The sequence below is a fragment of the Bacillus rossius genome, chromosome 7, assembly GCF_032445375.1.
Source record: "Bacillus rossius redtenbacheri isolate Brsri chromosome 7, Brsri_v3, whole genome shotgun sequence".
NCBI lineage: Eukaryota > Metazoa > Arthropoda > Insecta > Phasmatodea > Bacillidae > Bacillus > Bacillus rossius.
In genome coordinates this window covers 42488182-42502311 of record NC_086335.1, presented here as the reverse complement: position 1 = coordinate 42502311, position 14130 = coordinate 42488182, and the positions used below count along the sequence as shown (strand labels likewise).

Here is a 14130-nt window from a genome sequence, read left to right as displayed (position 1 = left end):
GATAATAATGTTCTCCATAAACGAGCAAAGGAAATTAAAATCAAATTTGCAAGTGATACAGTGCATGCATTTGGTTCCGCAAATATTCCCCTAGAGAAGCTAGATCACCCAGCTATGAGGGAATGGTTAAATGAATATACGAAAGATAATTCAAGGAAATGTGTTAAGGTTCTAACGTCCTAATAAACACAATTTGATGGGAAAGAGGCCGTAAAATGTGTAGTAAAACAAAATTATAGTAAATTAAAAAAAAATTTTGAGCCTGAAATTTTACATGTACTATAATCATTGTAATTAACTAATTTTTTAGGGAACCCTTTCTTACATGTATACCAAACTATTTGGCTAAAAAGGCCAATTCTCCTGACAGGAAAAAATTAATTCTAATAAAGTTTTGTGCAGGAACATAGCATAGGCCTATTTAATACTCAAAATGTTTAAATACATAAACACAGACTGTAAAATTCTAGACACTATTTGTGATGTAAAATTTAAGTTATGTGTGTATAATCTACTAGATAACATTTCCACTTCTGTAAGGCTTACGCAGGAATCTAGTGATTGCTGTATCAAGTATCATGTACAGCTTTGTGTGTGTATCATGAAATTAAATAATTAGTAGAACAAATGCACTCATTTAACCAAAAAAAAAATTTTTTACCGAAATATACCACCGAAATACTTTTTTTTTACCGAAATATAGCACCGAAATCCTATAGTTTATTTACCGAAATCAGGCAGTTTTATTTACCATTTTTCATGGGCTCTACTAATCAGATGGCGCAGACCAGGTCACCTCATATCCCGTTTTAAAGTTAGAGGTTGCCTAAAACAATGTCAAAATCCATGAAGGAATTAAATTAATTAGGTTACATGGTCCACTTGGAGCAGGCCTCAAAGTAGAGAAAAAATGTTATATAAGTTAATACAGACAGCGGATGTTGATAGATCAGTTTACCAAGTTATGAAGATCATGAGGTGCAAGGATTGATTCCGGCTTCGAAGGTGATGACGAAGGACTGACCACGAGAGGAAGTTTCACACCCACTCTCCCTCTTTTATCAACTGACCATTAGGTAGTATCTGAATTTGTGTCAAAATTAAACAAATAAACCCTTTAAAACTTACACGTGATTTTAAGATATACGTAGGAGCATTATAGCTTTTACTTAGTTTATGGCAGTTATTTATTAAGTTTTAAAAATATCCCTCTGAGTGGGGGTGTATTCAGTACACTCAGTGCATGGTTCAACTCCATCCACATACTTAACCAGAAAACACAACACTCAGGGCATGGGCTAAATTTGAAACCTTCAATAAATGTTATAAAAGAGCAAATTACAAATTAGAATTGACTCTAACTATGCCTCTTGCAGTGGTAAAGTTTTAAATAAAAATTACAAGTTTAACGAACAGTTCATACGGATTCGATGATGTGTCTACGAAGGGAGTTATGAATTTTTTTGTTCTCCAACCCTTGTTTTTTCAACCCCTTGCAGTTATGATTGGTCGTATCAAAAACATATTCAGACAAAAGATCTTTGCATTACTCCTACGAGTTATAAAACATTCAAACGGATGTGATATATTTCATATTACATGAGTTAGAATGATTTTTCTGTTTTTTAAATAACATTCCCCATTTTTACCCCATTGGTTGGATATTGCCCATTAACGAACTCGACCGTGATTTTTCATTATTATATTTTATGTATCAGTTTGGAAGTGATATGTGAAAAATTGCGGCAGTTATCATGTCCATAAAATTGTGATATATCTGTCTAACTGTATGTGTGTGGGTGGGTGGGTGCTTGCATGTATGCGTGCGTGCACGCTTTTAATTTAACAATAGTTTTGGGGTCTATGAACCATGAAACGAAAAACTATCTAAGAATTTTCCTGATGTCGCACCATGTTAAAGGCCACATTAGGTAGTTGTTGGAATGGTGGAGGATGGATTTTTTTATTTCATTCAGAAAATTGCAAAAAAATATGTAAAGAACTTTTTAAAAAATAGTCAGGGAAATTTAAAATTTGTCATCAGAGAAAAGTCAAGGTAATTTTATTGAAAATTTGTGTCGACGCACTGTCTGAGTTAGTATCCAAGGGTTCAAAGTCCATTACAGTCATAATCGGCTGTCTCGTTACCTTAAGCCTCTTGGCATAACCATGTGACATGTGACCCTATCAAACAACCAATTATGTATTTTCTTTATGAGTATCACATAAATGTAGTTCTATAAAAGAAGTTTTGCCAAGTGGGAATATTCTGAGAGCTGAAAAATGGCTTGTAGCAACAAGTTTTACAGGAAAATTCCTGAAATAATAGTAGGTACTGAGGAAAAAAAATAGGCATAAACAGCATTGTGTGTGACTCAGCCTTAAACACTGCTTATAAGAGTTGTTTGTATTTTACTGAAGGTATAAGGTAATGGTTAATGGCAGCATATTAATATTGTAATAAAATTAAACAGCATTAGAGCCTTGATGATAAGCTGCCATAATTTAAAACGAACCCCAAAACAATCTTTTAACAATGAAATATTATAAGGTCTACATGGATGAAATGGGTCGTATTTTTGATTACTTTATCAAATGTCACAATTTTATTTATTAGTGACATCGGAACATATGTACAATACAAAGAAATTTGTATAAAAACACTATTATTCAAAGTGTCTGGCCCTCGGATTAGTTTAAAAAAATGATATCCGGCCCTCAAGAAGAGTGCCATCGCTGTACCAGAGAAAGAGCATGCCTCTCTCGACAGGCATAACGGGAATCTGACCAGAGAGGAGTTCATGTTCTTCATGACTGGCGGGGTGGCCCTGGAGAACCCAAGGCCAAACCCTGACCCGGCCTGGCTCAGCACAAAGTCCTGGGACGAAGTCTGCCGTGTGGCCGAACTGCCTGCGTTTTCAGGTCTGCAGTCTCATTTTCTTCCCTAAATGTCTTTAATTTTTGTAGTTATATATTGTAGTTATATATATTGGATATGGATGGATTGATTCAGGATCATTTTAGACGTAACAAGGGATGGGTGAAACAAAGTTATATTCTACCGTAATCATATTTCTGACAGTTTATTTTTTTTCTTTCTTTCTCAAACACACTAGTTTGGTTAAAAACAGACAACAATCTTTTGTTGTGTCTTGGGTGTGCTCTGCCCTGTAACCAAGCAATTTGAAGTGCCATACCAAGCATGCTATTCTGTAGAGAGGATGAGTAAAACTCCCTGTATTAGCAGGAAGTTTTCGTTGCCTGCTGCCACACCAGTAGTATTCTAGTTGTCCTGTGTACATTTTTTATAAAATCAAACATTAAAAATCACAGAAAGTCATCAATGCCAAATGATCAATAGCTTTGTAAAACTCTTAGTAATAAACTCAAGCCATGCTCTAGTAGGGTGGCTTAATGCCAAATACAGAGTAGGTACATTTTTATTTATCCATTAATGCCATCATGTATTTGGGTTCACTGCTACCGTAAGGATTAAAGTACGTATTTTCAAATCCCTACCAAATATATTAACATTCAGTAAGATTTTAGTGTAAAGTACTTTCGTTATTACATACAAAAACTGTGGGTTTATCAGGTGTGTTGTAATGAGATTTCACTGCAGCTTTATATTTTAGTCTTATCCTTCAATTCACCACCCAGGCTTTTTTTATCATGTGTTTAGTGTCGACTTCCAGAAGTGGAAGTGTCTATTCATTGTTGCTAGCTAAATTTGATTGAAAATATTAAAGCCACAAAATTTGAGATTGGCACTATGTGTTTTAAAATTCCAAGATATCATTTGATTTTACATCCCGGTCAGTAAGAAGGCAGAAAGATGAGAGTCTGGCTGGAAGCAGGCAGGAAAGTGAACAATGAAGATGTGTTGATCGTCCTGGAGGCTGGTATGAATCCCCAGCCGTCGACACGGGGAGATGACTCTGTAATGGTTTGCCATTGCCTTGTGCTGTATGGGGTGAAGGAACTACACGAACACCCAGTCCTGAACCCAGAGTGAATTTTTCACACATCTGCAGAGACGATATGTAGGGAATTTACTAGGCAAATATACAGTAAGATGAAAGAAAAAAATATATTTTTTATATATTATAGTAACACAATAGAGTGGTCTAAATGCAAGAAATTAAAAAATTGGCAATACATTTTCTTACACTGGGAAAATTGTGATAGAAAATTGTGCAATAAATCAACAGTGTTTTAAACTTCAAAAATCCTTTTTGTACATATGTTTCCCACTTCTTGTTTGTGTTTTGGACACATGATGGTATTTTTTTGTGCAGTGCTGTTGTTTGGATGCTGACAAAACTTTCTTTAAACTCTGTGTTTTTATGTAAAATCAATCAAACTCAGGCACAACTCTGTGCTAGGTGCTGCTAGTTTTCACCAATTTAAGGGTGAATTTTAACTTTCATCATCCTGAAATAAACTGATTATATGCATTAAAATGGAGTATTTTCAATCATTTTTAATCATAATCACAAATTATTTGTGTTGTATTAAAAACATGTTGGTTGTACTGTGTTGTAGAAAACAAATCTTAATTTCTCAATAAAATCTTCTTGGTTTCATAGGGAGTCCAACTTGCTTTTTATATTGGTAACGAATATTTATATATATATATATATATATATATATATATATATATATATATATATATATATATATATATATATATATATATATATAATCTAATAACTTCTTCACAACTACCAAATATTTTTTGAATACTGGCAGACCCCTAGAATATACTGTTACAATTTAATATTGTGGAAAATACTGGGTTCATAACGGACAGCCTAATTAAGTTTTCCAATTACAGTTTTACTAATATTACTAATATTTACATAAATAATAAAAAAATATTACTTAAAAATGTCGAATCACCAACTACTCGCACTTAAAAAATGGTTATTCTCAGGTCCAGTTCTGCAGTTCGCATCCTCACTAGAGCTAGGCTCAACAGTGGTTCGCCCCTTACCTCGCGCCGCGCCCGTCCACACACACAGTCTCGCGCCACTCAGTCTCACTCTCGATTCTGCCGCTACACGTCGCGCCACTCTCGAGTGGGGTCTCTCACCCTCTTCGCCGATGTCGCACTTCCCCTCGCTCGCGAAACTCTCGGAACTCCGGAACTGTCGCCGGACTCACGCAGCACCCGTCGTGGAACTTTCGCCGCATTCCTCGCCAAAACTCAGTCGCCAAACGCTCGCCGCACCCGCGGCACTCGTGGCACTCACCGTCACCCCAAAACTGTCGCAGAGGCCGGCATCGCTACTTATGTAGTCTGCGGCGCCCTTCTCGAACCTTCGAGTCATCCCGGGCCAACAACCCAACGCCCGAACAGTCAAGAAGGGTGGCGTCGCTTGCTCACGTGTGGCGACCCGCGGGATTCCCAAGGCCGCTCAGCGATGGATAACGACGCCGAGGCAGGACGATGCGCAGGGAGTGGAGGAGGCGGTTGGTTAGCGATGACCCTTGTAATCCGGCCAAGCGCTCTTGGCATGCCTTACGTCAACGGGTCGCACGTGACAGCTCCGAAACTGGCATCGCGGTCTGGTCTCTCACATTCGTAACAATACAGTTGCAGTTTTATTTCTGGCAGCAATAAGGCTGCTGGGCAGGAGAGTGCAGCATGGACGCCGGGTGTTGCAGAGTTTGCCGACAGTGTGGAGCAGCACGTGCGTCAGTGGAAGGAGTGGTACGACCTGCTGGAGCCCCAGGAGCAGGATCTGCCCGCGCCCTGGCAGCACCAGCTCACGCCGTTCCAGAGGCTGGTGGTCGTGCGCATGCTGCGTCCCGACAAGGTGATCCGTCCCCCGCCGCGCCTGGGCCAACATCAGTTTTTTTTTTTACGTGATAACGTCTTATAAATTGATGATCGCCGGCTGCACGCACGGAAAAGCATGACTCATTGTCACGTTCCGTCCGAGCCGAGCATGCGAGAACCCGCCGACCACAATAGGTTAAGGCGGGCTTTTAAGAGCAGCAATTTAAAAAAATTTTATATGACATCACGTAAAATTATCGACCGTAAACCGACTTAACAGACTACCCTTTTTTTTTTGTTACAACACGTAGGTATATCAAGCCTCAGAAGAAAAAAAAAACCTACACGAACCGTATTATGCAATGAAATATAGTTGGACATCATAGACTGGTGCTGATAATTATGATTGATGTATGCCTGCCTACATAAATATCTACAAATACCTTTAAGTTTAATGACGTAACTCAGAATCACGTCTTTTTTTTTTTTTTTTTTGTTCAGATCAAATACAATTTTAAATATGTTCTTAAATATGTATATGAGGATTATTTTTTTTTAAAAAATTTAATATTTATTGCTTAAAAGTCATATTTAAAAAATACTTGTTAGTAAATATGTGCAATTACAATATATATTGGTTATAAATACTACTAAACAACTATAAGCAAAGCATTCTTTGAAAAAAATATTAGGGATATCATTTTTGCTATGGTAACAACCTGGTTTAATGTTTTTTTACTCATCATTACGGTACATTTTCCTGCTGTCTAAACTTAAGCCATTCCACATTCACTGTGCATATGTTGGAATAAAAAAAGGTTGATCATATCAGGCCCATCAATATATTTTAACTGGAGGCGTACCCATTTATATTGAACAATAATTACTAAACCTCAAAGTCGATAGTCGCACCAGATGAATTGCAACATTACTACAGTTCAATTTCAGTTAATTTTTTTTAGTCTAAGTATTTGAAAATAAATTGAATACTAGTAATTAAATAAAATATTTGTTTTGATATTTGTAGTAATGTTCGCACGGGCCTAGTTCCTACCACTTCATTCTCCTTTCAGTCACCTGCTTTTGATTGCATTTCCTCAAACATTCCTGATTGATTTTGTGATCATAGTGTGACCTAGTTATAGAAATATCTAGCAAGCTAATTTTTATCTTGCATTTTCCTTTTAGCACTAAAAACCCCTCTCTGCCATTTTGGTTTGGGATGGAACAAGTGTTTAAGTAACTTAGCAAAAGCCACATCAGTAAGAGCACAGCTGTCATGTACATATAGCAATTTAAATGGGTTACTTGTTTCATTTCAAATTAAGTAAGTAGTTGAATGGTTTAATTTTGTGATGGGTTACTTCTAAGCCATAGCAGGCCTTGGGTCGAGGTGGTTGTGGGCTACGTGAATTTTAAAATTAGGCGACTTGATGACATACTGACATGGCAACCTCTGCGTGCTATGTGACTGTTGTTTAGTATTGACTTCATTACTTTCTATGCATCAATGATATATGGTAGGCTAATTTTTAAAACAGGGGATTTTGGTGTTAATTGTTTTTATTTTTGATCAATCTTGATTTCATAAAGAATACATATTATTCAATAAATATGACACTAAAATGTTTCATGGTACTTATTTCACCAAAACAGTTTCATTTTGACTGAATGTATGATGCTATTTTACAGTATGATAATTTGTAATAAATAAGCATGTCTAGGAAAGAACTTGGAACAAAAAAAATTAATTAGCCAATATTTCTATGTTGGAAAACTGTATCAATGATGAATGTAGTGGAAAATAAAAACCCTCTACATGAATAATGCTAAACTTCTTGTGTGCAAGGCGCCGTTATATTTATTTTTTTCCACCTTGCACCGTGAGTAGACTTTTTACTACAAGGTAGACGTAACAAGCTATTTACCAGAGCTGTCACATAAACATCGCATTGGCAGTCACGGGTAAGCGGGGTGTTACCTACCTGAGAAATGTGCAGTCAGTTCTAATCCGTTTTTAAAACTTAATTGTTTCTATTCTCGGTAAAAACGCAGTTAGCCTGACCCCATGGGTGTTATTTGTGGCCCCACACAATGGCTTGAAATCCATTTTTAAAGTATTCTGCTCTAAGAAAAATCTTCAGAAACTTCAAAAAATTTTAATTTTCCTGAAGACGAAGTTGAAGAATTTTAGTCTTCAATTCTACTTTGACTTTCCCACACTCATAAGAGTTAATTTTAATTAAAAATTCTTAAAAGTTCATGATTTTAATTGCATTTTAGTGTTATGTGGTATATTGACATGATTTTCGGTGTTACTTCAGTATTATTGAAATTCACTATATAACTTTGTCCGTATTTGTTAGCATCAAAAGTCATTTATTTTGGGTTAATGATATGTTAAGGAAATATACAAGCCAAAATAAAAAGGGCATGAAGAGACCTTATCATTACAAATAGGTACCATATACAATTATATTTGTTAGCATCAAAAGTCATTTATTTTGGGTTAATGATATGTTAAGGAAATATACAAGCCAAAACAAAAAGGGCATGAAGAGACCTTATCATTACAAATAGGTACCATATACAATTATTTTTTTAATAAAGTGGCTATTTTTTTTTCTTTTGTTTCATTTGTGTGCTTGTGAGAGGGAGGTGAAAGAGCGAGAATGTGCAAAAGCTTTCATCTCAAGAAATTTTGAGACAAATTTCTACCAGTTGAATCTATACATAGTTCATTTTTTTTTTATGACTGAAAACAATTTCTACAGAATTCGGTTGTTGAGTAAAATCTGCCTACCTTATCTTCCTACCCCTCCCCCTCCATCACATTTTCTTAAGGTTTGTGTAAGGCAGTATCTGGTTTTAGTAATAACGAAAAAGCAATAATTGGTGTTAATTGGTCAATTTGATCAGTCCACCTCTAATACTACTGGGAACTGGGCATTTACTGAGTTTAGAGTTTCAGATTTACACAAGAACCTTAAGGAGAATGTGTTAGACTGTTTTTAAAAAAATCAGCAAATCTATGACTGTTTTTGCTCAATTTGAAACCATTCTGTAATTTTCTTTGGTGTGAGAGTAGAAGTGTTATATTGTTTTATATATTTAGGTTGATGTTATTTTCAAGTTGCCATCTAGAATACGCTCTTTAAAAAACTGAAATATTACTTTTCAGATAATTGTGTCAGTCAGCAAGTTCGTGAAGGAAGATATGGGTGAGCGTTTCGTTACACCACCACCATTCGACATCGGTCGGTCGTACGAGGACTCCAATTGCTTGTCTCCTCTGATCTTCATACTGTCTGCTGGTTCCGACCCGATGTCGGCTCTGATGAGCTTCACAGAGCGGATGGGGTTCAGCAACAAGTTCCAGTCCATTTCCCTGGGCCAAGGGCAGGTGATGTAAACTGCGCTAGTTTCCTACTTTCTTGTTAAATTATCATTGGTTCAGAATTCTTGAAATGAGAATGGAGATAGATGTTTTACGTTGATGCAGTTTCCCAGTACGAGTTAAGGTGGACTCTCAGCGATGTGTCCATTAACTCGTCCCGTCCGCCATCAAGCGGAGCGATTCGCAATGATCACTAATGACTTCCCTTCAATTAGATGTTAAGGCAAGATAATATTATTGCAAACATGTTCAGAACTACTTCGTCCCAACAAACCTGAACTGAATCGCTGTTACCGTGCTGCAAGAGAGCGGTGTCCCTGGGGAACGGTGCGTGTGTGACCGGCAGGGCCCGATAGCGAGGGCCATGATGGCGGAGGCCCAGCAGTCGGGCGGCTGGGTGTGCCTGCAGAACTGCCACCTGGCCGTGTCCTGGATGCCCGAGCTGGAGCAACTGTGGGACGCCCAGAACTTCGGGAACACCAGCCCGCTGTACCGGCTGTGGCTCACCAGCTACCCCAGCGACAAGGTGCGTGCCGCGTGCCTCGTGCTGACCTCACCTGCCAGTCCCAACTGTGTCTGCTCAACGTGCCGGCACGATTGTACACAACATGAACCCTTAATAAACTCTGTGGCTGACCAGCAACATCTGCCAATAGGTACATACATACCATTCTACAGTTCATTCGCACTAATCCAAACACTTTTGAAATCACACTTTGTGAAATATTCTTAAAATGTAACTGTATGTCTCAAAGTTCAGATTGCCTAATATTCCTCCGAGTTAAATAGTAAGCAAGTGATCAAGTAAATCACCATATTGTTTTACTATCTACATCTAATACACTGTGGATACTAAGATGCTTCTCTCTTTTGATCCATAGTGTCTCTGAAAGAAAAAAAAAATTACCTTGTAGTATAAGATGGACATCAACTGAAATAACATATTTATTAGTTAAAGGTGAATGAAACACTGGAGCATTTGTTCTTTTAAGTATTTTACGAAGTCTGCAGAGGCCCAGCATATTTTTTTTTTGCCCAGGCAGTACTGGTCGACCTTGCATTTATTAGACCCGTTATACAATGATAGTAAACGGAGACAGATCTGCTGGAACATTTCACTTTCGCGTCTGCTGCTTTCACAGTACACGGAAACGTAACGAACAGTAACCAATGAAATTGCATTTCAAGGATTCGAGATCATAGCATGGGCATACTTTACATATATAATAAAAATAAACCACAAAGTACAAAGTAACAATATAACACTAAATATTGAACACTTAAAACAATTTATAATGAATTTAGAGCATAAACAAACATAAATACCACCGCAGCCAAGTACTCCGCTTCTATTGGTCGCACGAAGCAACCTAAACAGAAGAGCCCAGCATTGCCGAGCTAATCCGTGTGAGTCTGTCTCTGTGTACATAATTGCTATTGTAGAAACTGTTCCGTGAGATCCGTCTCCATTTACATGTCATTGTGGAAAGGGCCTTAAGGCTGCTGGGTACGGTGGGCTAAATAGTGGAAAACATGTGTACCGTTGTTGATCTTTTTTGGGAGAATGAATGAAGTTAAAGCTATAAACATTTTGGAAGTAAGTAATAAAATGTCGTATAATTGTCTGAGACTTTTTATATTTTTAAAAATATTTAAAATTTCTGAATAAAAAAATATGGAAAAAAAAACATTTATGACATTATTTACTTCATTGCAGTGAACGAATGCAGCATAAATACCACAAAAAGCTATGTCTTAGACTCGCACCTTACCATGCTCTATAGTAATTTGCAACTTGAACATTACTTGAATAATAATCAGCCTGTAAAACTAGTAATCAAAATTAAATAATTTAAATATTTTCTCTCATGAAAACAGGACATCTATTTGTGGAGATATGTTGCTTCTATCCCCAACAACTTGAGTGAATGCGGAGCAGACATCCGAGCGATAAGAAAGTGGCGACTCACGTTTCCTGAAACCGAGACGGATTATCGGCAATGGCCTTTTGGTTTGTTGACAGTAGCACAAATAGTTTGTTTCCTTTTCTTAATTTTTTAATTGCAAGATTAAATTTAAAACATTGTGTTTTGAGGATACTTTTATCGAAGCGTGTTATTATGCAGGGCGAGAAAACCCGCGGACTAGCGACATCATTTAGCACGATTCCCACATGCAAAGGTCTGGGGATGGAACCCACCGGGGTTCGAACCCGGATCGCCGTGGTGGGAGGCTAGGGTCATTGCCAGTTGATCTCCGCGGCTCCTGCTGTTATTGAACATCGCGAATAAGTTATAGGTAAAAGTAATCAAAACGGCTTGTTGTTCTCTAAATTCCTCCTTCAATGCATTATTTTGAAAGCCTTTCAGGAAAAAATCATTAAACTCAAAAGAACTCAAATTCCAGAAATAAAAACTCACTTACGTCCCTTTAAACTGTTACTTTCGCAATTGAAAACATCAAATTTTACACATCACTTGAGAGTTAATTTTCGTAGGCAAAATAGTTGCTTGGAACACAACCTCAACATTCCCAATATCAGCGAATTTGTATGAATCTGGAATACTGTTTTCACTTTGATTTTTTAAATTTTTATGCTCAATTTTAAATATTGGGATGCACAAGAAATTTTTTTAAACGTTTTGTGTGCTTTGAAAAATAAATTTATTTTTGAAATTATATTAATTACATTAAAGTGGTGCAAATTACAAGTATTAAGATGTGGTTCACTCTATATTCATTTACAGGTCCTCACAAGTCTCTCTTTTTTGGCCTTCTGGGCTTCTTGTTGGGCTGTTATTATGTATAAGGGATCCTTAATATTCATCTTGGCAAATCTTTTTGAAAACTGAGGGTTTACTATTTCCTGCAGCAGACATTCCTTGTTGAATCTGAAACAAACATAATTATAAATTTGCTTAGGTGTGTTGTACTTATGTGTGTAACATAAACTTTAATTTTATTTTTATTTTAACACTGCAAGTTCTCTGTATATGTTAAGCTATTGATAAGAAGACATATTTGAGTCGTAAATGTGTGTGTGTACCAAAATAGCTTACGAAAAAACTACCAGTAATGCAATGTATATGTTGTAAATGGATATCAATGGTATAAAAAACCTTACTGTTAAAGATGTGTTACAAAAAAGAAGAACCGTAGAGGCATATAAATGTAGACTTAATTTAACACCGCTGTATGAACTACACATTTTACTGCTCTACTCAATAATTGTATGTAAAATAATAAGAAAAATACCTGCACAAATATGCTTCCATTTTTTCGCACCAGAAAGCGTCTTTTTCGATAATTTCATGTCATCCAGTGGGAAGTGTAAAGCACAAAGTAACAATATTTTCTTCCCGTTATGTGCATCTGCCCTTGCACTCGATAAAAATAGTTTAAATCACGTCTCAGTAGCGGTTCTCCGTTAATTATTGCGCAGTGAGTTATCTGAAATCAGTACATGATATGTTTTATGCCACAAATATTGTACAAAATGAAACTAAAAGTTCATTTTGTACAAACATTGTACAAAATGAATCTAAAAGTTCATTTTCAATAAGTGGTCATTGTATTTAGCAATACTAAAGAGCTAAATGTACAATTATAAACATGTATAGCTGAATATGATAACCTATCCATTATCGATAGCTTCTTTCGGACTTTGGTACTTATCTGCTGAAAGAGGGCACTTAATTTCCATAATGGCATCGTCACGCACCAAACCATCTGCAACAGAATTTTACATGACTTCTGTATGAGTTAATTGTAAAACCGAAATTACATTATCAAAATTTAAAAACTATATATAATGGCATATTTTAAATGTACCAAGAAAATGATATTCAGAATCTATGAATAAGCCACGCTCTGTTGCCACTATTCCATGATCTTCGGCCATTTTACACTTGGCTACAGGTTCGTTGGCAATACCATACGGTGTACCTATCGTGCTGAAGTTTCCATACAATATGGAATGAACTAAGTTTCTACAAGATGTTGTAGCCCTCATTTTACAAACCCTGCCGAAATGGGAAGCAGTTAGTAACTCCCTTCTCTCTGTATTCCACAAGTGACATCTGTATTGCAACAAAGTCGTTCTCTGTAGCTCATTTCGCTCTTCTTCGGTCCGCACGAGACTAGCAATGAAACTTCTTTTCTTTTCCTCAAGCTCTGATGCTCTAATCGTAATCTCTGGTTGATCTTCCTTTGCCTGTACCAAACCATAGTGCTCATCTGCAGTATAAAGTATTTTTTCGCTTTCATTTGTATCTTGATATTGTGCAACCGTTTATGTTTCCTTCTTTGTCTTGCTCGTTGTTGCTGGTCGACGAAAGTTTTTTGTGTACATTCCTAAAACAAAAAAAAAATTGTGCATGTAATTGTAAAACAATTTCCCTTACTAACTCTGTTATATTTTTTACACTGATAATATGTTTGAAATATAGTTGACCCTACCAAAATATTTTTGTGATGAAATTATTTTTAGAAATAATTGCATATTGGCTTCAAAAGTTTAGTAAAGACACTTTCATAATATTGCAGTGTGGATGTCAATAAAACACTTAATGGCTGCCCCTAAATATTTCGTGTAGTGCTCAATATTGTGGTTACCTGAAATAATTTTTTCTTGATATATCACCCACAATACAGCTTTCATTACAACACGAGCCTGTATTATTTTGGCCTGGCATGGGCGAGAGTGTAGCTGCAGCCAAGTCATTAGCAATGCTCCTGAAAGTAAAATATAACTTTCATGTTATATTTCATACAAAGATTTTTTGTGAAATTTTGTGAATGAAGCATATAATGGTTGGGTATTTGTATTGTTAAAATATATATACATATACACTATATGTCTGTATTATCTTCCATGATTTCAACAAACTGGCTCATGATACAGACATTTTGTGGACATGGTTACGTTATCGAATTAAAATTCACATAA

At 36.4% G+C, this 14130-nt stretch overlaps 1 protein-coding gene across 7 annotated transcripts in view; it reads left to right on the top strand.

Moving 5' to 3' along the window:
- LOC134533915 (dynein axonemal heavy chain 7) overlaps positions 1–14130 on the top strand; it is a 139982-nt gene that overhangs the window by 111552 nt on the left and 14300 nt on the right. For 6 of the 7 annotated variants that reach the window (XM_063371704.1, XM_063371705.1, XM_063371706.1 and 3 more), the window contains 4 exons: positions 2771–2922; positions 5671–5822; positions 8967–9188; positions 9529–9708. In XM_063371704.1, coding sequence (XP_063227774.1) covers positions 2771–2922; positions 5671–5822; positions 8967–9188; positions 9529–9708 — 706 coding nt within the window. Of the gene's footprint in view, positions 1–2770; positions 2923–5670; positions 5823–8966; positions 9189–9528; positions 9709–14130 lie in introns of those variants that run through there. The other variant, XM_063371710.1, reaches the window with a different exon arrangement.